General features: G+C 52.0%; 1 protein-coding gene across 1 annotated transcript in view; it reads left to right on the top strand.

Annotated features, from left to right (window-relative positions):
* Positions 1 to 25,843, top strand: part of ANOS1 (anosmin 1) — a gene marked incomplete at both ends in the record, with an annotated part of 93,055 nt that overhangs the window by 50,449 nt on the left and 16,763 nt on the right. The window contains 4 exons of the mRNA XM_084258341.1: positions 5,185 to 5,247; positions 12,998 to 13,220; positions 20,207 to 20,391; positions 23,998 to 24,127. Coding sequence (XP_084114467.1) covers positions 5,185 to 5,247; positions 12,998 to 13,220; positions 20,207 to 20,391; positions 23,998 to 24,127 — 601 coding nt within the window. The remainder of the gene's footprint in view (positions 1 to 5,184; positions 5,248 to 12,997; positions 13,221 to 20,206; positions 20,392 to 23,997; positions 24,128 to 25,843) is intronic.

Below are 25,843 nucleotides of genomic sequence, written 5' to 3'. Positions count from 1 at the left end.
AGCCGCAGGCTCCGCGTCCTGTTGGCCTAGACCTGGGTCGCCTTCTCCGCTTCTGTGACCCTCCCCAGGGTCCACGCCGAGCCCCAGGGCGGCCCTGGAAGGGCGTGTGCATCTGGTCACTTTCCCAGCCCGCCGGGAAGCTCCAAGCGGCCGCCTGCGTTCCTCTTGGCCACTGTCTGAGGTTCTGCGTCCAGAGTCTCAGATCCTGTAAGCTGGACGGGGAAACCGGCCCGTGTCGAATCACAGACAGAGCCGTGGACGCGCAGGGAGGGGTTCTGTGGCGTGTCCAGCCCTGGAAGATGCAGGGCTGGGCACCGTGCCATCACGGACGCCTTCCCCCCGCCTCAGGTTCCGTGTCTCCCCGCTGCAGCGTTCTCTGCGTCCCAGTTATTTCCACTTTCCCCGCGTCTGTCACCAGACACCCCCTCCACTTGAGCCCTGGCCCACGCGGAGGACACTGAAGATACGTTGGCTCCGGTTTCGTCAGGATCCACCTCCTCGCCCGACACTCGTGCTGTCTCCACGCAACGGGGCGAGCGATCTTAAGAGGTGCCTGCGGCTCCTCTTGGTTCTGAGGGTTGTCACTGCTTCTCCCCCAAATTCCAGGGGCCGTTCTGCCAGCTTTGTGTCTGCTCCCCATTTAGCAACTGCACAACACACGCCGCTTGCCCCCGATATTGTGGAGCCCCCAAATCAACCGAGAGCTGCCCAAGCCCTTCTCATCCCCCCCAGCTGACCGCTGAGTTCCCGGTGGCCTGACGTGCCCCCTCCCCCTTCTCCCACGTGGAAACGCTGTCACTTGTTCAGCTTCCCAGGGCACCTCTTCTCTCGCCTGTTTCATGCTTCATTGGTCTCAGACTAATTTAACTGCTCGCCTTTCTCCCTCGATATCATCTCCAGACAGAAAGAACCTCTGCCACATTCTCCCCCGTCTTGGGAACTGTCTGAGAACTTGGCACGGGCGGGGGAGACTCGCATCCGTGGTTGTTGGTTCCGCAGATGATAATCGGAGCGAGTTGACACATATGGGGTGCGGTTGCCTTGCTCTGTGGGGCTTCTGTTTATCAGCTGGGTATAATTGTGGGGTCTGCTTCCTTCGTTACTGCGCGTGTGTGAACGTTTGAATTTCACGGGCCCCCTTCTTGCTGTGGAGTTGAACGTGTTGCTATTGGGGGCTCGCCTTTCCTTGGCCGTTTGTTTCGGGCGTGTCTGGCGACATGGAAGGTGTGGGGCCCCGGGCGGGCGCTAGTCCACCCAAGCGATATCAATAATCCCCGTCAGCGCTTGGCTCTAAGGCTCGGATCCCTCTGCGGTTGTGATGACTCCAAGGCCTTGGAATCTGCCCCACCTGAGCATTCTGCGCTGGGCTGTTCGGGGGGATCATCATAATTTAGTGACCTCGCAGACTTGCAAAGTGCTTTTTAGTTTCCACATCCCTCCCCTGCATCATCTCGCTAAGCCCGTGTGGGTGGGGCAGAGCTGAGCTAGGGCAGTGCTTTGTAAAGGAGCTGAGCGGCTCCAAATTCCAGCCCTGCCGCCTCTCCTGGGCCACTTGCTCTGTTTCTCAACCTCTCCACGCTGCACTTCACTCAGGCCAAGTCCCATGCAACGTGCAGACTCCTCAAACGACGAGAGAGATGTGGGAACCCTGGAGGCAAATGCCTGATAATACCTGGTGGCAGAGACGGGGGCCGTGGTCAGAGGAGACGGCGGACTCCGCGCTTGTTCTGCGGGGAGGACAGAACAGACTCTCTTTCAGGAAGAAACGTGGTCGTCCGGTGCGGCTAGGGGGACCTTGTGTTTGGGGACGCAGCCCTGAGTCCGCTGCTTCGTTGGAAACAACTCCTGCGAGCCTGAAAAAGTTGGTTGGGCGGGATTGGCTGGTTGACCAGATGTTTGGAATGTGAAACCATAGACTTTGGGCTTAATTTGATAATTATTGACTCATTCTCTGCCAGCACAGCCATGTTTTAGAAGGATGATGGGGCCAAAATGCAGGGGAATGTTCACGGATGCGGGTCCCAGTTCTGAGCGGCCTTTGCTGGTGTCCAAGGGGGACGGATTCTTGCTATTTGGTTTAGAAATCCTCATCCTCAGCAGGAGCACCACTTGCAGCCTGAGGGTCTTGTTTTGTCTTGTGCATGGTAGGGTGTGTGAGTTGCATCCCTGGCCTCTACCTCCTGGAAACCAGCACCTCTCCCCAGGTGATCGCCAACTCTGTGCAGAGATTGCCACACGGCCCTGCAGGACTAAGTCAGTCCTATTTTAAAACCTCTCACCTCGTCACTTAATCTATCTAGTTCCCGGCGACCTCAGTAAATTGCAATCAACAAGGATCTGTGCGGTGTCGTGTATGCAGAGCTGGGAGGGTCTGTGTTAACTCCACATCACCCCCTTTAGTCCTGGCAGGTCGCCCTACAACGAGGAGGGGTGAACGGCCGGTGTTTCCTGGACCTTGGGTGAACTCACTGCTGGTCCCTCGTCCATCACTCCCAGCTGTTGCTAATTTATTGCCTCTCTTATCATCTCTGCCTCGTCCCGGGAAGGACTGGAGCGTGTCCAGCCTTACTTGTTAGAAAACATTCCCATTTATCACCGTGTGTGTGCAGCATGTGTTAATGGATGACCTCCGAGCAAGTGATCTTGTGAATGCATCTTTCTAGTTTCAAAAATAATTGGTATTTATGTCCTGAGAGGATGCTCTATGGTTAACTCTCTCAGCTTATTTCTCCCCTCTCTGAAATATGAATTTTTTCTTCATTGGGTTCCAAGCGCTAATAGAGGAGGAAGGATTTCAAGCAGCTCATGGTCCTAAAACTCCAGCACCTGAAACGCTTGCTGACCTCCTACCTTCAGCGGCTGTTTGTGTTATTCTGATGGACGTGACGGTGCTGAGCTGCGAGATGGAGTAACTTGCGAGGCGCTCGTGGCTGGAAGCCGTTTCTCTCATGGCCCCGCCTCTCGTGGAAGAGAGACTTGGGGCTGGCTTTTCTAGGCAAACTAAACTTTATTTCTTTATTGTATCCTTTATTCCTTTCTTGAATCCATCTGTAAACCTGGAGAAGTGTTTTCTTCTTTTCTGCGAGAGAAGGAGCCGCCATTTTAGTTTCCGCTTGACTCTGGCTGAAATCACTTTTCCTGGCCACGAGGATGATGACAAATACTGAGCTTTGGTCAAATTATCCTGCCAAGGCTTCCCCAGAGGTCTATCCCCTTCATGCCAGGTAGCTGTCTCAGAGGACGATTCACCTAAATCTCGCTGTGAAGAGCAGGTGGAGGTGCACTCGCGACGCCGCAGGCCGGTGCTTATTGGAAATGGTTATGAGGCCTGTTAGCTGCGTGCCCCTGGGCCGTTTTTATTTGCAGTTAATGCTCGGTGTTTCCCGAGACTTGACTCGGAAGCGGCTGAGCCCCGTGTCCGGGGTGCACCCCGGTTCTTGTGGGGTGCTCTTGCTGTGTCAGAGGGCCCTTCTCCACCTGGGTAGGCCCCCGAGGTGTTTCCCAGAGTCCCGGTTGCTCCCATCCAGCAGACTCGAGAGCAGTCAGGCCCAGGGCTTGTGCCTCACCTCGAAGCGTTCGGGGCTCAGGACCAGGTCTTTGAAACACGAGAGGCGAGCTCCGAGGAGCAGGTGCTGCCACACCTTTTGGTTGTGCTCGCTCCCCTCGCCTCCCGGCCCCTGTGCCCCTCTGGCCCCTGCTCGCCTCTCTCGCCCTGTAACCCCAGAGACCCCAGCGTCCGCAGCGTCGGGAGGAAGCTGCCATGTTGACTCCTCCCCTACATAGACGTTGGCTATTTATCCTTGTCGTCCTGACTTGCTTTCTGCTCGGACCCCCTCGAGCTCCTTCCATCTCGCTCTGAGTGGCAGCATCCTGCCCGGCCCTACGGCTGAGCGGGTCCCCTACTGGGGATCGGCCGTGTCTCGATTGAGGCCTTTATACTGGGGGCTCGTGCTGTCCCTGCCGCCGGGGCCAGAGCTGCCGTCAGCATGTGACACAGACTTCTGAGTCGACAGCTCGTGCTCTGGCCGGACGCCCAAGCGTGGGGCTGCTGGGTCGCGGGGAATTCCGATTTCAGTTTATTATTCCCGGGCCGCTGTCCAGGCTGGCTGTGCCAGTTCCCACCAGCAGTGCCCAGGGCTCCCCTCCAGCACCTGTGCTTGGGGGTCTTTTTAATAGGGCCCTTGCAAATGGGCGTGAGGTGGTATGTCATCGTGGTTCTTTTTTTAATTTTTATTATTATTTTTTGTATATTTTTTACATTATTGTTCATTTTTAAACAATGTTTGCTTCTCCCACCCCCTCAGGTGTCGTCCCCAGAGAATTTCCTTCCTCAATGCACCCGTGCACCATCACCTCAGTCCCCGGTGCTCCTCCCTCCCTCTCTCTGATCCCTCTCCCGCCTCCTCCCCTGCAGGATGTCTCTGGTTTATAATTGTCTGTTTGTTTTTGTTGTGTTTTGTATTGTGATTATTTTTCCCCCGAGTCTTATTTGGTTCCGCTATATTCTTGCTATAAGTGAAACCATCCGATATTTTTCTTTTTCCTTCTGGCTTACTTCACTGAGCATCATTCCTTCTAGCTCCATCCACGTTGCTGCGAACGGCATGCGCTTATCTTTTTAATGGCTGTGTAGTATTCCATTGTGTATAGAGACCACATCTGCTTGATCCAGTCCTCTATTTTGGGGCATGTGGATTATTTCCAGGTTTTACCTAGAAACTATTTTACTGTAAATAGTGCTGCAGTAAACACAGGGGTAATGAAACAAGCACAGTTTGTTCAATAAATGGTGCTGGGAAAACTGGACCTCCACATGCAAAAGAATGAAACTCGAGCACTACCTCTCACCACGCACAAAAATCAACTCAAAATGGATAAAAGACCTGGACGTAAGACCTGAAACCATAAAATATATAGAACAAAATGCAGGTCAAAGACTAAAGACATACCTCTCAGTAACACCTTTAAAGACTCATCACCCAAAGCCAAGAAAGCCAAGGAAAAGATAAACATCTGGGAGTGCATCAAACTGAAAAGCTTCTGCACAGCAGAAGAGTCATTGTGGTTCTGACCTGCCTCTCCCTTGTGAGAATGCTGGCGAGCCTCTCCCATTGTGCTTATCACCTTCCGGACAGCTGTGGGGTGGATTGAGGTTTAATGATTTCTGATGTTTCTTTCTCCCAGTGTCTGGAGCCGTGCAAGGAATCCTGGGACCTCCGGAAGCCACAGTGTCAGAGCTTCTGCGAGGTGAGTCCACGTGTGCTCGACGCTGTGCTGGGGGGTGGCTTGCATAAAGGCACCTGTATTCCTGTGCAGCATGGAGAGCTCGGTCTCGTTCTGTGTGTGTGTGTGAGAGCGGGAAAGAGAGAGACTCTCTGCCTAAAAAAAGCAACTGTGTGTCCTTGAACCCGGCCGTCCAGCGCTTCCGTTGTTAGCTAATCACACAGAAGGGAATGAACTGTTACCACCTACGCTTAGAAGAGTAGGTGCTGGGAAGGGGGCCTACTGTCGCCACCCCAACATTCCCCCATGTCTGATACAGGGCACCATAAGTCAGGCCTTCACAGCCCTCACCCAAGGGAGCTGGCACGTTATCCACTGGTTTTTCAAAATATTCGTCTTCTTTGGGGACCCAGTCCCAACCGTCCGTGGTATTAAACCTGATGTCCTTTACACATCAGTGGCTGCAGACCAGTAGTCACCTGATTAGCTCCTGCATAGCTCATAGGTAAAGGTGACCTGTGGCTGCCTGGCGGTCACCCCACACTGGATGGCCAAGGGAGCACACCTTAGTGAGCTCACAGTGGCTCAGGCCTCGGCAAAGTGCCTTCTCTGCCTCGAGGCCTCGCAAGGCTGAAGTCGCAGGTCACCCGGGCTGTGTCCTCATCTGGGGGACCGACTGGGGAGAGTCTGCTGCTGAGCTCAGGCCGATTTCAAAAACTCTGCTTCCTGGCGGTGGTTGCTAGACTCAGGTTGTCTTGCTGGCCATGAACTGGAGTCCACTCTTGGTCCCTAGGAGTTGCTTGCAGTCCTGGGCCAGTTCTGGGCCTTCTCAGGGAGGTCCCACATAGGACAATAGGAGACGCCCGGCCTTTAGTGCACACAGACAGTCCTACAAAACAGCATCTGCTCACCTGCACCTGTTCTATTGGCGAGAAGGGAGTCACATGTGCTCCACCCCATGGCCAGGCACACACAAGAGGAGGCGATTACTCCAGGGCCTCAGTCCACAGGGCTGCCCTAGGCTGCGTTTGATGTGGAAAGCAGATACCAGGAGAGAACTTGGACTTTGAGCAGTGGTGTCTGTGCCATCCACACACAGGTCTATGCTTCAGGATGCACAGGTGAAACTCAGGCACTATCGTGATGCAGTGCAAATGCAATAGAAAAATAAGGTAAAACCAACAGCGTGTGAATGGATGATGGCGAGGAAGGCTATAGATGTATAAACTATTAGACTGCAGTGCTGAGGAGACACCTCTGCTCTCTTTGTCCATCGGAAACAGCCACAAGATGGAAACATACAAATTCTTGATGTTGATGTCCATGCGCTCTGAATATAGAATAATGTTAATATTTAATAGAAATGTTAAAATTTTAAAAGAAGGGATCTCAGCCCTTTGACACGTAGAAAAGAGCAGAGGCTCAGAAACAGCCAGCCAAGCGGACGACTCGAGGCACTTTTTCGCGTGGATTCGGTTCTAAACGCACAGCAGACCGTGTGGCCTGTGGCTCAGCTGCCTCGGAGTCTCGGGCCGCTCGGCGCTTGCTCTTGTAATCACGTCATCTCTCCCCCTCCGTGACTCCGGGCTCATCTCTCTCACGCCTCATGCCCGAGAAGGCAGAGGACATCTTCCTTCTCCTGGACAGGAAACCTTTCTCCCGGAAAGTTCAAACGTGCCAGACGCCTCTGTCACGGCCGCTCTCTCTGCAATAACTCCCAGGTCTGCTGGACCACATCGGGTTTATCCAAGTGGGACTCGTGTGGATAGATTGTGAGCAGCGTGGGCAGGAAAGGTTAATTGAAACCTCAGCGGCGGAAGAGCAGATGCAGGCAATGGGATGGACCTTGTGGGGGGCCCTCGCCCCTGGTCGAACACCCCAAGCCTCCCTGTTTGATTTTAGCTGCTTTGATTGTTCTGATAAGTGTATTTTTTGGGGTCTGGTGTCTTCCTTTGCAATAAATGTCTGCTATTGGGTTGAAGTAGACTGGACCCTCAAAATAACTAATCCCTGCTTCGGCTTTTTTTTCTCTCATTTGAGGGAACGTTGGTTAATAACACGGGATAGGTTTTTGGGGGGCAGATGCCTGTGACCTTCTTGTCCCAGTCGTCAGGACTGAAAGCTCTCTAGACTTTGCCCAGTGTTTCCTGGGAGACAAGCTCCCCTACACCCACCCTCTCTCCTGACTTGGGGTGTTGGTAACTCCCCTTGCACGCTCATGATCAGGACATAACATTCCCTTGACACAGATTTTTCTTTCACTTTGCAATGCCCCAGTTTGTCTAAAAGTGGGTGATCGCCTCAAAGTTGTCCATCAGCAAAGAAAGAAGGGCCGGAAGACTTCGGGGTGGAGAGATGTATTTATAGTACGAAGCAGACATTTGCTCTTGGCTCCTGGCTCCTAAAGCCTTGCAATTTCTAAAGTGAGGAGCCCGAGAAAGGGTCTTTTTTCATGTGACTGCAGAGACTGTCCATGGAGCCTGAGATTAAAGGGGATGACTTTTTATTCCTCCCCCAGCCCACGCTCCTGTCCTCTGCCCAGGGGAGAGGCGTGGACAGTGACTTCCATCTCACATGGCCAGTGGGTTCACCCTCCTATGGGAAGGGAGCCTCCTTAAAACCCACAGTGGGGAGCAAGTGGGGCTTGGGGGGACTATGTCTGGAGAGGGCAGGGAAGCTTGAGTTCCATGGGCTGCCCTGGACTGGCCTCTGAGGTGGGAGGAGCAGTCTTAGGAGGCTAAGCCCGAGGACGGCGGGGCCTGATCTCTGCAGGAGCTCGGAGCCAGAACTGGGTCCAAGAGCGTCAGCACTGTGTAGAGTTCCAGGGCGTCCAGCTGGTGTCAGACGACTGGGTGGAGAGCCCAGTGGGAATCGGGTGCAGACACATAATATCTGTGAAGCTGAAAGGCTCTGTGTTTTCTAGACTGCGATGCTCATCACTGGGATGGGCATGATGATTTTGCAGGGCTGGGCCGTGTTTGCAAATCCTCCAAGCTGCAAACCTATTGGAAACGTCAACTTAGAAGTCAAAGCGTAGATAACCACATTTGACAAGTTCAGAATGTGTTCGTTTTTAAAATAGATGATGTTAGACCGTCGATAATTGGATTTTGTTTCACTTTTTTTTTTTTTTTTTAGGATTTCTAGAACTATGTTTAAAAGTTTTGATACTGATATTATTGGCCAGCATCAACTTCAGCTTTGCTGTAAGCCAGGATCTGTGCTAAACGTTTTATGTACTTGATTTGATTTCATGCTTAGGGTAATATTATACAACGGTCACAATTACTAAGCCTCTTGATAGAGCTGAAGAAACAGACTTGCGCAATTCACGTTGTCCTGAAATCATACAGCTGCTGAATGAGCTTCCCGGCTGCTTGCAGTCCTTTCTAGAATATTCCTCTGTCCTTAACCACTGAACTCATCCTCAGTGTTGATGGCTTGTCTTCAAAGTCTTCTTTCTCCTTATATGACTTTTTTTTTTTTTTACCGGATGGGACATCCATGTCTTCCTGCGCCTGCCTTTAAGATGGTGACATGCTAGGCATGTCCGGGGCCCCATGGAGCCCAGGGCAAGAACTGAATAGGTGGTTAAACCAATGAAAACCCTGACTCTTCAGCAGTTTTTAGATTCTGGAATTAGTTACACACCCGAGGATTAATCATATACTCAAAATGAGCAGAAAAACAGGACAAAGAAAAGGAAGTCAAGAGGATACAAGATGACCGTAATTGAATAAACGGGGCATGGAATCGTAGGAAAACCACCTTCCTACTCCTCATGTTTCCGGTTTTCTCCTAATTCTTTATTATTCATGATGAAGGTCAGCATTTGCCTGGGAACCAAATTAATTGCAATCACATCTAATTAATTCGTAGGTATAATGGCATTTCCAAACAGATGATAATTGCATTTCCAGGCATAAATTAGAAACATGTCAACCGAGAATGCATTCTTTTCTATTTCATCCATTTAGGGGCCTTCTTTGAGAGATGAAACTGACCATTTATTTTCAATGGCGTCTTTATTTTTTTTTTTATAAAAACTGTACCTTTAAAGATGAATGTAACAAACTACATAGGTGAGTAAAATCAAATTGTGATGACAGGTCCTACGATCCACATATCCACAGTTCTCTGCAGGGGAGAGTTAACATAGCTAACCTACAGCTGCTTAGGAATTCCTAATGAGACATTTAGTCTACAGAGTTATGGACCCACATCAGTAAACATCATCATTTTTTAAATTGTAATGGTGGTGGTGGTGATCATGGCAATAGTGGGGACAGTAGTGATGGTGGTGATGGTGATTGTGAGGATGATGGTGATGATAGTGGTGTTGGTGGTGATGATGGTCATGGTGGTGATAACGGTGATGATGCTGGTGATGATGGTGGTGATGATGGTAGTGGTGTTGATGATGCTGGTGTTTTGGTGGTGATGGTGGTGATGATTATGACGATGGTGATGATAATGGTGTTGGTGGTGATGATGGTCATGGTGGTGATAATGGTGATGATGCTGGTCATGGTGGTGATAATGGTGATGATGCTGGTGTTGATGGTGATAATCATGATGGTAGTGGTGGTGTTAATGATGGTGGTGGTTGTTCATGATGGTGATGATGATTGTGATGACGGTATTGATGGTGATGATGGTGATGACGATGACGATGATGATGGTGATGGTGGTGATGATTATGATGATGGTGATGATAATGGTGTTGGTGGTGATGATGGTCATGGTGGTGATAATGGTGATGATGCTGGTCATGGTGGTGATAATGGTGATGATACTGGTGTTGATGGTGATAATCATGATGGTAGTGGTGGTGTTGATGATGGTGGTGGTTGTTGATGATGGTGATGATGATGATTGTGATGACGGTATTGATGGTGATGATGGTGATGACGATGATGATGGTGATGGTGGTGATGATTATGATGATGGTGATGATAATGGTGTTGGTGGTGATGATGGTCATGGTGGTGATAATGGTGATGATGCTGGTCATGGTGGTGATAATGGTGATGATGCTGGTGTTGATGGTGATAACCATGATGGTAGTGGTGGTGTTGATGATGGTGGTGGTTGTTGATGATGGTGATGATGATGATTGTGATGACGGCATTGATGGTGATGATGGTGATGACGACGATGATGGTGGTGGTGGTGTTCGTGGTGATGATGGTGATGGGAGTGGCCTTGTTGATGAAGGTTGTGGTGGTTATGATGGTGGTGATAGTAATGATGGTGGTGCTGGTAATGGTGCTGAGGAAGAACACGCTTCAGATGATTCTGTATTCAAAGTCACATTTCTCTCTATTGCCAGGAGCAGGAAGAGCTCACACATTTTCTCAAGATGGTTACCGCCATCCCCACATTATTTTCCCTGACCTGTACACATTGTTGTCCTCATTCCACTCACCTGGTAAATTATGATGAAGCTGCGATGCTGAACATGGAGAAGGACCTTGAGCACAAATACCATAAACCCTTCGGTGAAGAGTCAGACCAGTATTACTTTTCAACCCAAACCAGAATAATTGTCCTAGAGAAATGAGGGACAGCATTGAGATTTGCCTTCATTGCATAGAAACCATAGAACTGGGAAACACAACTCCCGGAATATTGTTGGACCAAATCCACATTTTTCCTCCGTCTAAGTTTTTGAACTGCTGTGAAGAGCCTCTTAGAAAAGCATGGGTTTGGTATAACCCAGCAGAGCCAGATTTCATTCCTTGAGTCTTCGAGAATTTTGTCACAATAGCAGAAGGATTTTGAAGTGGTGAGGCTTAAGCTGGAAGAGGTAGGGGAAGGAAAAAGGCTCCACTTTCTCCCGTTTCTCCTATTATACCTTGTTCTCCTACGGGAAGGAGTCTTAGCTCAGATACCTGGTGCAGGTGAAGCCACGGATTCCCAAGCAGCAGACAACACTAGCCAGACTCCATGCAGTGACTCCTACCTGGGCAGGGCTCATGATTTCAGTCATGAATATTTTCTTTCAACTCACAGAACGCACACATTTCCTCGTTACACATCGCCACCATCCCTCTTTGATGACTGACTTAGGTCTGGGCCTAAGTTTGCAACTTCAAAAGCCAACCGAGGGAAACACCTCTCACGTAAAATGAGCTGTGAAATTGAATCCAAGAGAAGGGCTTGAGAGTTGATGATGCTTCAAATGTTTAGAAAGGTGCTTGTTTTTTAGATGAACAAGCAGCAAGTGTGTGGTAATTCTACACTGAAATGAGGTCCTTTCTCTAAACTTCACCTGCAAAGTTCTTAAATGGAGACGCTTGTCATGGAGCCAATTCGTAGGACTTCCAAATTTTATGTCTAATTAAGTCATCTTTGTCTGGCATCCACAATTCTAATCCGAACCTGGAAACTGCCTTTTCCAGTCGTGTTTCCCAGCTTTCCCCTTTTCTCGATTCGTCTCAGAGGGGGAGACCCTTCCTTCGATTTCACTGTCAAGGGGATCGGGGCCGGCTGGGCAGCAAATCAATAAGCTGGCGACGCAGCCTGGTCTGCTGGAGAACAACCTTCACTGAGGTCGCGTGAATCCACACGGGATAGGAACAATTTCTAGTTCTCGCAGGGACATTTTAAAAATTGTGGTAAAAATACACTTAGTATTTGCCTTCTTCGCTCACGTGGGTTTTTAATTCAACAGTGTTGGGGGAAAGACCAGGAGGAGCTCAAGAGAGCTGTTTCTTTCTCTTCTTGTACGTATATTTTACATCCTTCTTCCTTTTTGCAGAGTCTGCTTGCTCCTCGCAGGTGCCGTCCCCGCGAAATTCCCCGCCAAGTCCCCCGTGACGACCACCGCTGTCCCCTGGGCTCGCCCCGCCCCTGTTTTGACCCTCCCCGTCCCGGGCAGAATGCCTCTGATGTATAGTTGCCTGTTGATTTTGATTTTTAATTTATTATAATTACTTTTTTCCCCCCGATCCTGTATTTGGTTCCTCCACATTCCTCCTTGAGAGAGCAGTTTCTGCGGGGGAGGGACCTGAGACTCTGGGGAACTGGCACAGATATTGGTGCTTCCTCTCTGCTCCCCCCTCTCTCCCTGTCCTTAGCACACCTTGACCCTTGTTTAAATACGCTCAGGTGAGCAGCCTCGACCTCCAGTAACCCTGCCCTGGCCAGGCTCCCTGGTGTCTCCTGCCTGCGTGCGGGGTCAGACCCCGTCGACAGTGAGCAGCAGAGAGATGTGGCTGGCAGGTGTCACCAGCTGCTAGAGGCCACGGTCCTGACTGAGCAGCCACGGGGGCAGGCCTTACCTGCGCTTGTCCAGGTGTGACCAGGTGTTGCTAGGTGTTACAGGTAGCCGTCGGTGTCACCAGAGAGCACCATCTGACTGAGCACAACAGGCAGCACATGGGCAGGTCTCCCAGGTGTGGTCCAGGTGTTGCAGGTAGTGCAGGTGTCACCAGGTGCCACCAGGTGTGGAGCGCCATCTCCAGGCCTCTGCGAGGAGCACCCTGAGGCCCCAGATGGAGGTTACCAATTACCTGGCGGCACCCTGCACGGGGGTGGCAGCCTCTGCAGGGCGTGACTGTCCACCTGCCTTGCAGGCCACGCAGAGTCAGAACTCGTGGGTTCTGCTCCGGTAGGGACTGGGCACAAACCGCCCCTCTTTGGGGGAACAACAGCAAGTCTGTTTATTTGTATCCGCCGGGGTGGGGGACCTGCGGGGCTGTTGTGACCTGCGCCCCAGCCCGGGCAGCAGGCCAGGACGCTCACACAGCTCATGCCCGCTCTCCCCCAGCCTCTGTTCCCCAAGAAGAACTACGAGTGCGTGACCAGCTGCGAGTTCCTCAAGTACATCCTGTCGGTGAAGCAGGGCGAGTGCCCGGGCCCCGAGAAGGCCAGCGGCTTCGCGGCCGCCTGCGTGGAGAGCTGCGAGGTGGACAGCGAGTGCGCGGGCGTGAAGAAGTGCTGCTCCAACGGCTGCGGCCACACCTGCCAGCTGCCCAAGACGCTGTACAAAGGTAAGGCGCCCCGGGCCAGGGCCTCCCCGCGGGCCAGCACAGGGGCCGCCTCGGCCAGCACCTGGACTGGGCGTCTGCATGGAAAGCAGCCCCAGGAGACCATCAGGTCCATTGTTTTACCCTTAGCGGGTTGGATGGTTTTTCTCCAGGGAGGCTCAGTGAGATGCCAGGGAGATTTACGTCCTTGAAAAGTAGGCTGGGGGCGGGGACACTTGAAATCACGGGGGTTTCTGTGGCCTCGGGGAGCGCTAACTTATTTGCCAAACCAGGACAGGGAAGCCCTGTTAGGGCCCTGGTGGCCTTGAGATATTTTGATGACCATCATGAGACCTAGATAGAGGCTGTGCCTCTCCCAGCAGACGGGCCTCAGTTTACCCAGCGGGGCACTGACCGGTCTCCGCATCCACGTGTGTCCTGTAAATGAGACGGAGCTTCTTGATGCCAAGCTGTTGTGTGTGGACCTCCGGAGGTGGAGCCCAGCTGTGTTCTCTCTCTCTGACTCCCTCTCTCTCCTTCTTGCACACGTCAAATAGATGTTATTCCTAAATAGTCGTTTTTAAAAACTCTGCCTGAAATAATAATCACCAGCAATGCTGATTTTGAATTCTCTGATCTCCATCACTGCGTTCTCACCCTCCTGCATGTCCCGTCTCCTGGCAGTTCATCATCCCTGGGGATTATTCTCCTCAGTTTACCTTTTTTGCCTAGAATCCTTGGAAAACTGGCATAAATATTACTATTGAAATAACTGCTGTTTGCCTCTTCCTACCAAGTGACTTTTGTTCTCTAAATGGATCAAAGGTTTCATTGTTCTCATTCGCTTTGGTATCAACTACATAAAGCCACTCGTAAAATCCTGAAACTGCTGAATTTTTAAAAGCCGATTAGTAGGAAACTTTTTCTGAGATGGTGGATCGTTTGCTGTGGAGGTCAACAGCATCGACCCACCAAAAAGAGGGTGCTTTCACCATCATGCCTGGAAAGCCACTTGCAAAACCTTCAGTGTGGGAAAAGCTGGACATGTAAACAGGGACTATAAATGAAAATATTATTTGTATAGAAAAGCAGTGAAGAATCTGAGTTTCAGGTGTGCCTGCTGGACCGGGAATGCCGGGCGTGGGGTCGGAAGGCCGGTGTCGGGGAGCACTAACCAAATGACTCCTGCAGTGGAAATCCTTGCTGGACTGCTGTGCGGACGGATCTCCTTGGGAAGTGTCGGACTCTCTCTTTTCCTCAAGTAGCTGTTTGCTTCGATTTGGGGCCGGGAGAGCGGTTCAGAGAAAGCAAACCCCACACGGAACATGACGTCTGCATGTCGTTGTTTTGACAGAAGCATACACACGTCTCTGCGTCCACATGTATGTGTATAAATACTACACGGTGTGTGTGTGTCATCGTCCGCTTGCTTTCTTTCTTTTTTTTTTTAAATAATAAATTTTATTTTTATATTCCCCATACAATTGCAGCCCCCCCCATTCTGACCCCAATCCCTCCCCTCCTGCCCCCGCCCCCCTAAAAGTGTCTCTGGTTCATAGTTTTTTGTTGATTTTGATTTTCACTTTCTTATAGTTATTCATTTTCCTGGTCCCTTATTTAAGTTTTCTAGATTCCTGCTATGAGTGAGACCATCGGTATTTTTCTTTTTCTTTTTGGCTTATTTCGCTGAGCATGATCCCTTCCAGCGCCATCCATGTTGCTGCAAATTGCATGTGTTTATCTTTTTTGAATGCTGAGTAATATTCCATGGTGTATATGGACCACATCTTCTTGATCCACTCATCTGTTTTTGGGCATTTGGGCTGTTTCCAAAGCTTAGCTATTGTAAACAGTGCTGCTATAAACATAGGGGTGCAGGTGTTCTTTGGAATGGATGTTTCTGTGTCCTTTGGGTAAATACCTAGGAGTGGGATTGCTGGATCCTGTGGAAGCTCTATGTTTAGTAGGTCCAGAAATCTCCACACAGCTCTCCATAGTGGTTGGACCAGTTTGCACTCCCACCAGCAGTGCAGGAGAGTTCCTTTTTCTCCACAACCTCGCCAACATTTGTTGTTGCTAGTTTTTTTAATATGTGCCATTCCCATCTATGACAAGCCAACAGCCAGTATCATTCTCAATGGTGAAAAGCTGAAAGCAATTCCATTAAGATCTGGAACAAGACAAGGATGTCCACTCTCACCACTGCTTTTCAATATAATACTGGAAGTCCTAGCCAGAGCAATAAGACAAGAGAAAGACATCCAAGGAATCCAAATAGGAAAAGAAGAAGTCAAACTACCACTATTTGCAGACGATATGATATTATACATAGAGAACCCCAAAAACTCCACAGAAAAGCTAATTCAACTCATCAATCAGTTCAGTAAAGTGGCAGGATACAAAATCAACACGCAGAAGTCAGTAGCCTTCCTATACACAAACAATAAATCTGAAGAAGAAGAAATCAAAAAAACCATCCCTTTTGTTATTGCAACAAAAAAAATCAAATATTTGGGAATAAATCTAACAAAAGAGGTAAAGGACCTATACAAAGAAAACTATAAGACTCTGTTAAAAGAAATAGAAGAAGACACAAAGAAATGGAAAGACATTCCGCTTGCTTTCTTCAAGCCCCTCAAGGAAGGCTGGCTTCCCTGTCCTGGTTTGGCAAATAAGGTAGCGTGTGGAACCAGGAGGGGCTAGTTTTGGACCTGTCGAGTCTCTGGATGCGGCCGTGGCTCATCTTTGTGCTACCAGGTTTCCTTCTCAACATCAAATCTCCGGATCAAGGCCCCAGACAAATGATGTGAAATAATTGCTGCCCTCTCTACCTCTCGGGTCTTTGCTAATGTTTTTAATCTGCTACTGCTGACTTAGCGATTGTTTCTATTGTAGATCAATTAAATCATGTATTTCTGGCTTACCGAGATCACTGACTTCTCAATTGCTTGGCCTTATGGAACAACATGCAATTTTTCCCATTGAACTTAATGGCCAGCTCGTGTATAAAGTTGACGTGTTTGAATTAGATGTAGAAAGGATATTAGGAAGAGCCCCATTCTATGGCACCAGGACGGACACCCTAAATTCCTCCTCTGGCCCTCACTCATTGATTATCTCCCAGGTAGTCACTCTAGAGAAATGCTGGCAAGCACTTTCTCAGTTTTCCTCCTATTTTAATGTAAAAGACATTTGTAGGGTCAGGACTGGCCACAGTGCAGGTTTTCTAAGATCCAGCAGACCAGGTAAAGGAGGAGTCAGAGTCCTCAGTGGTTTTTTGCAGGTCTTTTATTGGGGTTCACCAGGCATATAGCAGGCAGGGGAGCTGGGGGGCCGGGAGGCTGGCAGGCCTCCCCAGCCCCCAGCAGTTCTTCACTCTATCTGGGCTCTCCGGCCTTCTTTCTCTCTCTCTTGGCTTCTGCTGGCGTCCCCATGATGCCCTCTTAAAAGCCCAACCTCAGCCCAGGTGAATCCCATCTACCTAGGCCCACACCCTACTCCAAGTGCCGCCATCAGGCATGCACTCAGGACCGCAGGGTTCCGTCATCTCTCCTGATGGCGGGAGGGCAGAAAAGCCTGATACCTTTTACCTCACCCTACAAGTCCCAGTACATTTCTGTTCAACTGGCATTTAAGGAACGTTTCAGAGGGGTATTGAGAGCCTGGCGTCAGTTATGGTCCATCCTGGGCACAGGCTTCGAGTAAGTATGACGCTGATCTATCTGGGCATCAAACACACTCCCAGATGAAGGGGCAGCTGGCTTTCTTGACGTTTGCATTTAAATTGCATGTCCCATCCCCTGTCCTATCTTTCTTTGTGTTGCTTATTGGGGTCATTAAAGTAAAAGCTGTACATGTAGAAACACAAAAGATCTGACACAATTCACTGCCTCCATGAATATCTTAACATCTGAAATATTAAATTTCAGGACTGTAAAGGTGGACTCAGGACGCCTTCCACAATCAGTTCTTAGCATTTCCAGCGCAGGGCCAGCACCTGCTGTGATGTAAGCAAATTCCTTCCTGCCCATGAGCTTTGGGGAGCCCTGGCTGGTTGTTGAGCTCTCGGAGACCCCGTCTTCAAGTTGTCACGACGTTTGGGCTTGTAGCTATTGTCACACGAATGACCCAAACTGACTCTGACCCCGGCAGCCAGCCCTGAACACGCAGAGTGTATTTTCCATGTTTCTTAAAGCCCAGGTTTCTGTTCCTTTGGTTTTGCCAAAACACCCATTGCATTTTAAAGAGAGAGGCACCGACGTTGTCACGTGCCGGGAGATGTCACGGCAAGGCGTCTTTTGGATTTCTGCATAAAAGAAGTTTCGATTTCACATGACTCATTTGCTCAAGACAATTAGAAGGGAACGGGCACCATCGGCATCACAGAGCTGTCTGCGGCAGCGCTGCGAGCACATCTGGCTGTGTGAGTGGGATGTGCGGGTCAAGCGGAGCAGACTCGGCCGGGAGGGGGTGCAGGTCAGGGGTGGGGTGCTCAGCCCACCTGCACACAATTACTGCGAGTGCCGAGTTCCTTCCAATCAAGGGCGCCGGCAGGGCCTGATGTACAGCAGATGCCGCGTTTCCCCGCATGCAAATCAGAAGAAGATCGTGCATCAAATGCCAGAGATTTCTAAAGGGAGAAATTTGAACTGACATCGCCCTGGTACTCCTCCTGTCGGATTAAAACTTTGAGTAGTTGAATGACGTTGGAGATTAAAAATACCTCCTAGGGTGGGGGCTGGGGGCCGGGGTTGCCTTCTGAGCAGCTCAGGTTACTTCAGCAGCTGGAGATTGATGTGGGGATTATACCTGGGGGAGCGGAGGGGAAGGTGGGCTGGGGGGCTCCGAGAATGAGCCTCGTGAGTAGAAAGAACCGACTGTCATCTCCCCTCCTGCGCGCACAAAGCAAGCGGGCGATTTGCTCTCTTGATGGATCAAAGGCTCCCCTCTCTTCCCCAATCGGCAGAAGTATTTGTCCACCGCTGCCCGCCCATCTTGAATCTAGAGGGACAGGAAATGCTCCCTTTGTCCTGCTCGGGTATCAGCACTCTCAGCGAATTTGGTGCCTTCTTGGATTCACCTGAAGTGAAGAAAGAGCTGCTTATGGATTAAAGCTGATCCCTGAGGAACTCTGCAGCTTCCGCCAGCTGAGGAATGGGCAGAAGTGTCCGTTCTCCATGCCGTAAAAGATTTCAGCTCCTCACATTTTTTTTTAATACTATTTTTCTTAACATTTTTAAAATATTATTTTTCTTTTTAGAAAGTGAGGGTAGGGCCTCCCTGGTGGCCTTGGGGTTGAGTCTCAGCTTTGTCGCCACAGCGGCCTGAGTTCGATCCCCGGCCGGCCAGGAAGAAACCCACGGGGCGCAGCAGACCTCTCCTGGCTCCCGGCTGCTCCCCCCAGCAGTGGATTTCAGTGGCTCCACCTGTTGTGCTCCCCGCTCTGCCTCTGGGGAATCCTCACCCCACACACACACCTCTGGCCTGCACCCCAGCTCTTCTACACACCAAAAAAAATTAAAAAAAAAGAGAGAGTGAGAGTAAATGTTCGACTAGCGTTGATGGGGAGGAACACGCGTGTGCCCTTGGAGGCGCATGTGGTGGAGATACCTGCGCTCGGCCTCCTCTCTCCCCTACGGGGTTCAAGCGGAGGGGGTTGCCATGGTCACGGCGGTGGGCAGAATGCCCCGGGAGCCCCCGTCTGCTCAGAGGCTGTCTTGAGGGAACAAGACTGGAGTAGGCCCTTCCTGCGGGAACCATTCATTGAGCGTTCGGCGGGCACTGGAGAAGGGACACAGGTAGCCGCTGCAGCGACACCTGCTCCATCAGAGGCACCTGCTCCATCCGTCGGGAGCATGTTTGAGACCTGAGTGTGCCGGTCCCGACGGTGCCCGGACACGGTCACCATAGAGACGGGGATGCAGGACCTGCCGGAATCGCCCCGCGTGGCGGAACACAATCTCAGGAGGTCCGGGAGCACGTCAGAAAGATCCCAAGACCCCTCAGCTCTGCCAACGGGGTTGTCAGGTTGTCGGGGGAGACGCATTTGATCTGGAGAAGCTCGTCCTGAGCTCGCGTCCCAGCTCCAGAGCAAACGGCTTCATCTCCCTCCGACTCCCCGGTGCTCCAGGTGCCCGTGGTTACGTCCACCTGCGTCGTGAAGTCACAGGAGGGGGGGTAGGTGACACAGCTGCGTGGTCCAGGGCCCCAGAACCAGGTCTCCCCCATCCGCACCACATCCACCCAGGCGGCTTCTAAATGAGCCCCGGCCGGCCGGCTCCGAAGCAAGACTTGGCGTGAGTTGGGGTCAGCATGAATGAGTTGAAACCCTGCCCCGTCGCCTGCCGGCTCTTCCTTTGCGTCCACACGTTTTCCAGGATCCGCTGCGTCAGCCCAAGGAGAGGACAGAGAAGCGGAAGGCTCCGAGCTAAGGTTTGGGAACAAACTGTCAAAGCTTTAGGCCAAAGCGCGTTCTCGGCACAGAACGAGGCTCGTGGCTTTGAGGCGCTGAACGCCGCGTTCCGTTCTCAGCCACCAGCGGGTTCACTTACTTTCCCGTCTCCGGTCACTCTTACAGATTTGTTTGAAGATTCCCTTTCCGTGACGGCTGAGAGCCTGAACTGCGGTTCCTAAATCTCGCTCGGCAGCCACGCGGAGCTGCCGGGGGAGCCAAACCGGAGTGATGAGCCACTTGAGGATGCGCACCTGGGAGGGGCTCTGGGCGCCAGGCACTCGCTCAGGCCAGACCCGAGCGTTATAAACTCATCCTTTTCCGATTTCAAACCTAAGTCTACGCGGGAGGGGCCCCGGCAATCAGCGGGGGCCTCCCTAAGACTCAGGCTTTGGAAATCAGCCTTGTGGCCCTCCACCGGACGGGAGACTCCGCTTTATGATGTTTCCCTCCAGAGAGAGAGTCCCTGAGCCCAGAGGACGTCTTCTGGAGCCTTCCTCCCGCTTCTGCTCCTTTCCAGCCCCCGCGCCAGGTTCTAATCGACGCGTTTGTCCGGCAGGTGTCCCCCTCAAGCCCAGGAAAGACCTTCGCTTTACAGAACTGCAGCCCGGACAGCTGGAGATCAGGTGGTCCTCGAAATTCAATATTTCCATCGAGCCGGTGATCTACGTGGTGCAGAGACGGTGGAACTACGGCATCCACCCCAGCGAAGACGACGCCACGCCCTGGCAGACGGTGGCCCAGGTGAGTCCTTGGGCGCTGCGGGGACCGGCTGTGCAGGTAGGTAGGCGTCCTCGGCTGCGGTCGCGTCCCCGTGCAAAGGGGAATAGTCAAAACAATAAAGGTTTCCTTGTAAGCTGCTGTGAGGAGGACAAATAATACACATATTGGCACAAATATTTAAGAAAACCCTTATTATATTTTTCCTTTGCATCCATTTGTTTTTTGTTTTCACAACAATGGGTCAAGAAGGAAATAATTATCCACATTTTACCAAAAAGCAAAGGAGGTCCACATTGAGAGCTCAGCCAGAGGTCCTGAGGAACATAAACATGAGTGGAAAGTATTTGTATTGTGCATCGAAACCTGGTAGGAAATACTTTGCTCTACTATAGCCCCAGGACTCCTGCTCACCTAGTGTGTGCTCTGCGTGTTGCACATGGACAGGGCATCAGACAGGCGACAGACATGGCGGCGACAGGTCCGCAGCTCTGTGATGGGACATCTCGGGGCATCGCGTTTGTCCTGCCTCCCATCATCTGCCTGACCGCAGACAATTTACATAATATTTCTGAACCTCAGTTTCCCCCGGGACAAAAAAAAGATAAACCTCATTCACCTGGTTTATTGAACGAATGCACGCAATTACCAGTATCCCGTGAGCGAGCGTGTGGCCGTGGACTCTGAGTGAATGATGCTTGTGAGCCGTCAGATGACAGTTGTGGGAAGCATCTCTCTCCTACCATTTTTATAATCAGCTTGCGTTTAACATTTTATTTATTTATTTATTTTTGTATTTTTATTTATTTATTTATTTGAACATGTACTGGGTACAGTCAGAAGTGCGGGAGGGTGAGAGAATCCACCAGAGCCAGAGCAGGGAACAGAGCAGGCAGAAGGACCGAAGGACACTGCTGAGGGGAGCAGCGGGCGGCAGGAGAGGTCTGCGCGCCATGTGGGACCCTCCTCCGGTGGCCGGGGAGCAGCCGGGGATCGAACCGGCGCCGCAGAGGCCGCGGGCAGCTTCGCAACCCAGCGCTCAACCGCTGCGCCACCGGGGAGGCCCCGTTTAACATTTTATACCTCTATTTGGGTTCAAAGCTATGAGAGTTCCAGTGCCAGGGGTTCCCTGCATTTGCTAAACAAATGAAAATGCAAGAATGGCGATGCACACAGTGGGGGCGCTGCCGGCTGAAGAAGGAAACTTTTACAGAAGACGTGTCACGTGCCCACTTGTGCCAAGGGTTGTGAAAGCCATGAGAATAAAGTGTGTCTGCGGGGCCTGGGGCTGCCCTTGGCTGACCCTGCTGAGAGCACATGTGCACGGAAGATCATTTTCTAACCTGAGGGTTCCAGTGTCTTCCTCCAAGAGTTAGAGGAAAATTCTACAGCAAGGCCAGCGAGGCAGACCAGACGCAGCCCCTCCGCTGGAGAGTCCGGTCACCGCACACCGAGCCTCTCTCTTTCTCCTGTGTGGACACCCCCGCTCCACACCAGGGCCTTCGGCGCTGGACGCAGACTCGAACCTCAAAGCTCCCGAGTGGGAAGTCGCCACCAGCTCGTAAATCTCGGCCAAGATTTGCCGGCTTCAGGACTGACCCGCCAGCTGCCTGGCGGGGGCTCCGGAGTTTATCTTGCAGAGGGGCTTCCTCTTCTGTCCTGTTGATGAGAAAAGCAAACTATTTTCTTTCTTTTTAAGAGCTGCTAAATGCACTACCAGCTGTGAGAAAAGACACGGGCTTAGGAAAAATAAATTCTCCACGTGAAGTTGCCTCATGCGCTTCCAGAATCAAAATGCCTTCCGCACATGTGTGTCCAGAGGGAAAAGATCTCACCTCAAGTTGCTCAGATCACTTGGCTGCGAGGGTAGGAGTCCCACATTTATTTAGAATGAGTTTCAGTGTTGGGGTGTTTGGAAGAGCAATTCGGTTCTTTGTTGTGCTCACTCGTAGGATCTCAAAGTCGAGCAACATTCAACTCATTGACATGCCCCCCAAGTGAAGGAGAAGTTTGATGGAAAGACACATCTTACACTAGAAAAATTAAGGCTGGTCGAACAAATTTCTGTATCTTGTAAAAAAAAAAAAAATTGGGGGAGGGAGCAGAAGGAAGGAAATTTCTTCAATAAATTCTAAGTTGTTCAGAGTCCAGCATTAAGTTCTGTTGGATTCTCTTGGGGTCCTCCCTGAACGGTGGGAATTTTCCAAATTATTATTTTTTTTAAAGATTTATTTATTTATTTATACAAGCACTGGGTACAGTCAGAAGCGCGGGAGGGTGAGAGGATTCACCAGAGCCAGAGCAGGGAGCAGAGCAGGCAGACTGACGAAACACACTGCTGAGGGGAGCAGCGGGCGCAGCAGGAGAGGTCTGCTGCGCCATGTGGGACCCTCGCCAGCGGCCGGGGATCGAACCAGCGCTGCAGAGGCTGTGGGCAGCTTCCCAGCCCAGCGCTCAACCGCTGCGCCACCAGGGGAGGCCCAATTTTCCAAATTATTTATGGAAACAACGGCTTATCAGAGCGTATCTTTTATCCCTTCTCTCCGAGAGAGGAAAGCTCTTGTATCCTGCCTGTCACGACTTTGGCTAATTACGACCGCGTGGGAGTCTGCCCTTGTGTGCGTGCACTGCTTTCTGTGAGCCGGCGCCAATGTTCACAGCTAAATCCCCAGCGCTGGTCCCAGCCCTGCCAGCCAGGTAGCCGGTAGACGCCTTGGGGGGCGTCCTGTCTTCCTTTGGCTCTGGGATGACGTAGCTCCTTTGCAGAGTCCCGTGACCTTACAGTCCTCTTCAGCAGCCCTTGCAGGGTGGGGGTGCCGAATTCCACACCCTCCTTTCTGCTCACGAGTGCCAGGCTGAGCTGGGCAGTCAGCAGACAGGGTATGGGGCACCGTGTTCAGTCGCAGAAACTCAAGACAAAGTTGGGGTGTCTGCCACAGCACTGTGGAGAGCACCCCTGGCTCCATGAAGAAGACATTGGACGCCGCTGATGTTGTTTGATGTCCCGGAGCTGTGGAAGGAAATGGGACCAAAGTCTGTGGGTCCCCCCCAGCATCCAGATCTTTCCTCGGACAGTTCGTGGACAAAGGTTTATCAACACGCCTCCCCCTTCAGGGACGGGACCCAGCCTTGCAGGTGTTCCATGATTTACTAAAAACACCCCAAATCCCCCAGAGTCTTGGTTTGTAATATTCTTCCCTTTAAGAGTGTTGGTTCTCCTACCTGCTTCCACAATCATCTTTGACACTTACTTTCCGCGACCTGCAGACACTTCATTCTCTTGTCTGCGCTGTGCTGATGCGCCACGTGTGTTTGTGCTCAGACGTGTAATTGGTTAAGTCCCTCTGCTGTGAGTCCTCCAGGTTGAAAACCACCCCAAGCATCTGTCATCAGCTTTTGACTTCACGGCTCTTTAACTCTTTGCAGCGAACCGTCTAGGATTGGATTAAGCCATCAGAGCTTTCCTAGAGGTCCCTTGGCGGGGGCGGCACCCCTGGGGCTGCACCTGCTGAAGGACACATGTCCAGAAGGGTGGGGCGAGGCCCAGGGCTGAGCTAGCGTCTGCTGACACAGACCCACTGCAGTGTCCCAACGAGGGCGTTGTCTGTGCCCTGCACCGTCTCTCCTCAGACCACAGACGAGCGTGTTCAGCTGACTGACCTGCGGCCCAGCAGGTGGTACCAGTTCCGCGTGGCCGCCGTCAATGTCCACGGGACCCGGGGCTTCACCGCGCCCAGCAAGCACTTCTGCTCCTCCAAAGGTCAGTGCCCTTCCTGCCCTGCTGCTCCCATGGGGGCGGGGCTGGGGGACGTTCCCGCTTGCGTCTGGCCAACGGGGGTCTTAGGGATGGGCCGATGGGATGGGGGTGCCGGGCCGCGGTGCAGGACACCCCTGGCACTCACTGTCCGGACATCCCCACCTCGCCGTCAGCCTCTCCTGCGGCTTTGTCCCGAGATAGTGGCCTCAGGACCAGCCAGTGGTGTCTGGACACAGGTTTAGTTGCAGCCACTTTGGGTTCTTCAGGTTTCCTTGAAGCGGCTGACGGGGTGGCCGTTCACCTCTCTGCCTCACGACTTCCAGGAGGTAAATCCCTCCCGAGTCATTGCACTGAGGCTGGGATGTTGTCTGCGGCCAGTTCTCGGCCGTTTTAAAGCGTGGGCAGAGTCCGCGGCGAGGGTGCCGGGTCCGTCTGGGGAGGCCGGAGGCATTGAGTAGGCATCACACGTCAGCCCCTCCGTGTGGGCCGCTCGGGGTGCTTGGGGGGCTGGGGCCCCCGATGAACGATGCGGCTGCTCGATAAGCGTTAAGATCTGGCTCCGCAGAGAGACGCGGGTCGGGAAGTTCACTGACTCGTCAGGAATTCTCCTCTTCCACGGAAGCGGATTCAAGTTTCCTCTTTCAACAACGTGCATCGTGATGCTAGTGAAGACTGAGCGAGTCGACCCGACCTCTCTCGTGACGGGAAGGTTCGTTCGACCTGCTGTAAGATGAGCTTTCTGTCCCACGAGGCGAACGTCTGTGTTTCAGCTCTAGACCCGCTGCCCGCTGCCCGGCATGGCCACGGCGTCCTCTGCGTCATCACGGGGCTCGAGTGCAAAACTTGCGAGCAGAACCATTGCGTGTGTGGATTCCATGCCACGTGTGTCATGAATTTGTCACTGTTCCCTGTAAAAACCCGTTTCAGGAGAAGACAGGCGCCTCTCCCTGCCGCCACCCCCGTGGCGGCGAACGCACCAGCGAGCCTTGTGCTGAAACCACAAATGCAGGCGCCCAGCCTCGCCCGCGGACCGTGTCTCCAGCGGCCCTGCTGGCTGAGACGCAGCGAGATGAATGGTCCTCAGCGGGTGTGGAGCTGAGGGCCAGCGGCAGGGTCGAGACCCGTGGGGCGGCGACAGCTCCCCATGGTGGCTGCCGAGTCCTAAGAGGATGCATCCTTTCTGGGGAGCCAGCAGGGCCGCTGCCCCACCTTCTGTCTCAGCCCCTTCCGCCTCTGGAGATGAAACCCACCCTCAAACTGGAAAGGGCTTCTGTGCAATGAAAATGCACCGTTTTGTTTGTTTATTTTTTTGAAGCATGGCAGGCGCCAATGAAAGGTGGTTCTGGTCCCCGCTTCGACAAAGATGAGGGAATAAGTGGCCATTCTCGCGGGAAGAGAGGCAGCCTCTTGTGAGCCGACGGGCCCGCGCTCAGACGGGAGGGCGGCCGGGTTCTCAGTGAGCACCGATACCCAGTCTGGGTGCGCTTGCCGTGAAATCCAAACGCTCTGGCGTCTCAATTGTCTTTTGGAGGGATTATTTACACATTTTCTCCCCGGAAGGCCCTGTTCTGCATTGGGTGAGATGGGGTCAGGTAGAGTGTGGCGCCATCTTGGAAATGGCCTTGCATCCTTCCCCACACCCCGGAGGAAGTGTCTTCCGGCGCTTAGTAGGTCTCTCATGCTCTGATCATTCTGTGATGCATCTTCCCTGGACCACGC

This window comes from Talpa europaea (genome assembly GCF_964194135.1).
Source record: "Talpa europaea genome assembly, chromosome: X".
In the NCBI taxonomy this organism is placed as follows: domain Eukaryota; kingdom Metazoa; phylum Chordata; class Mammalia; order Eulipotyphla; family Talpidae; genus Talpa; species Talpa europaea.
Note: the sequence above shows the minus strand (reverse complement) of the source record. Positions and strands in the feature narration are given on the sequence as shown.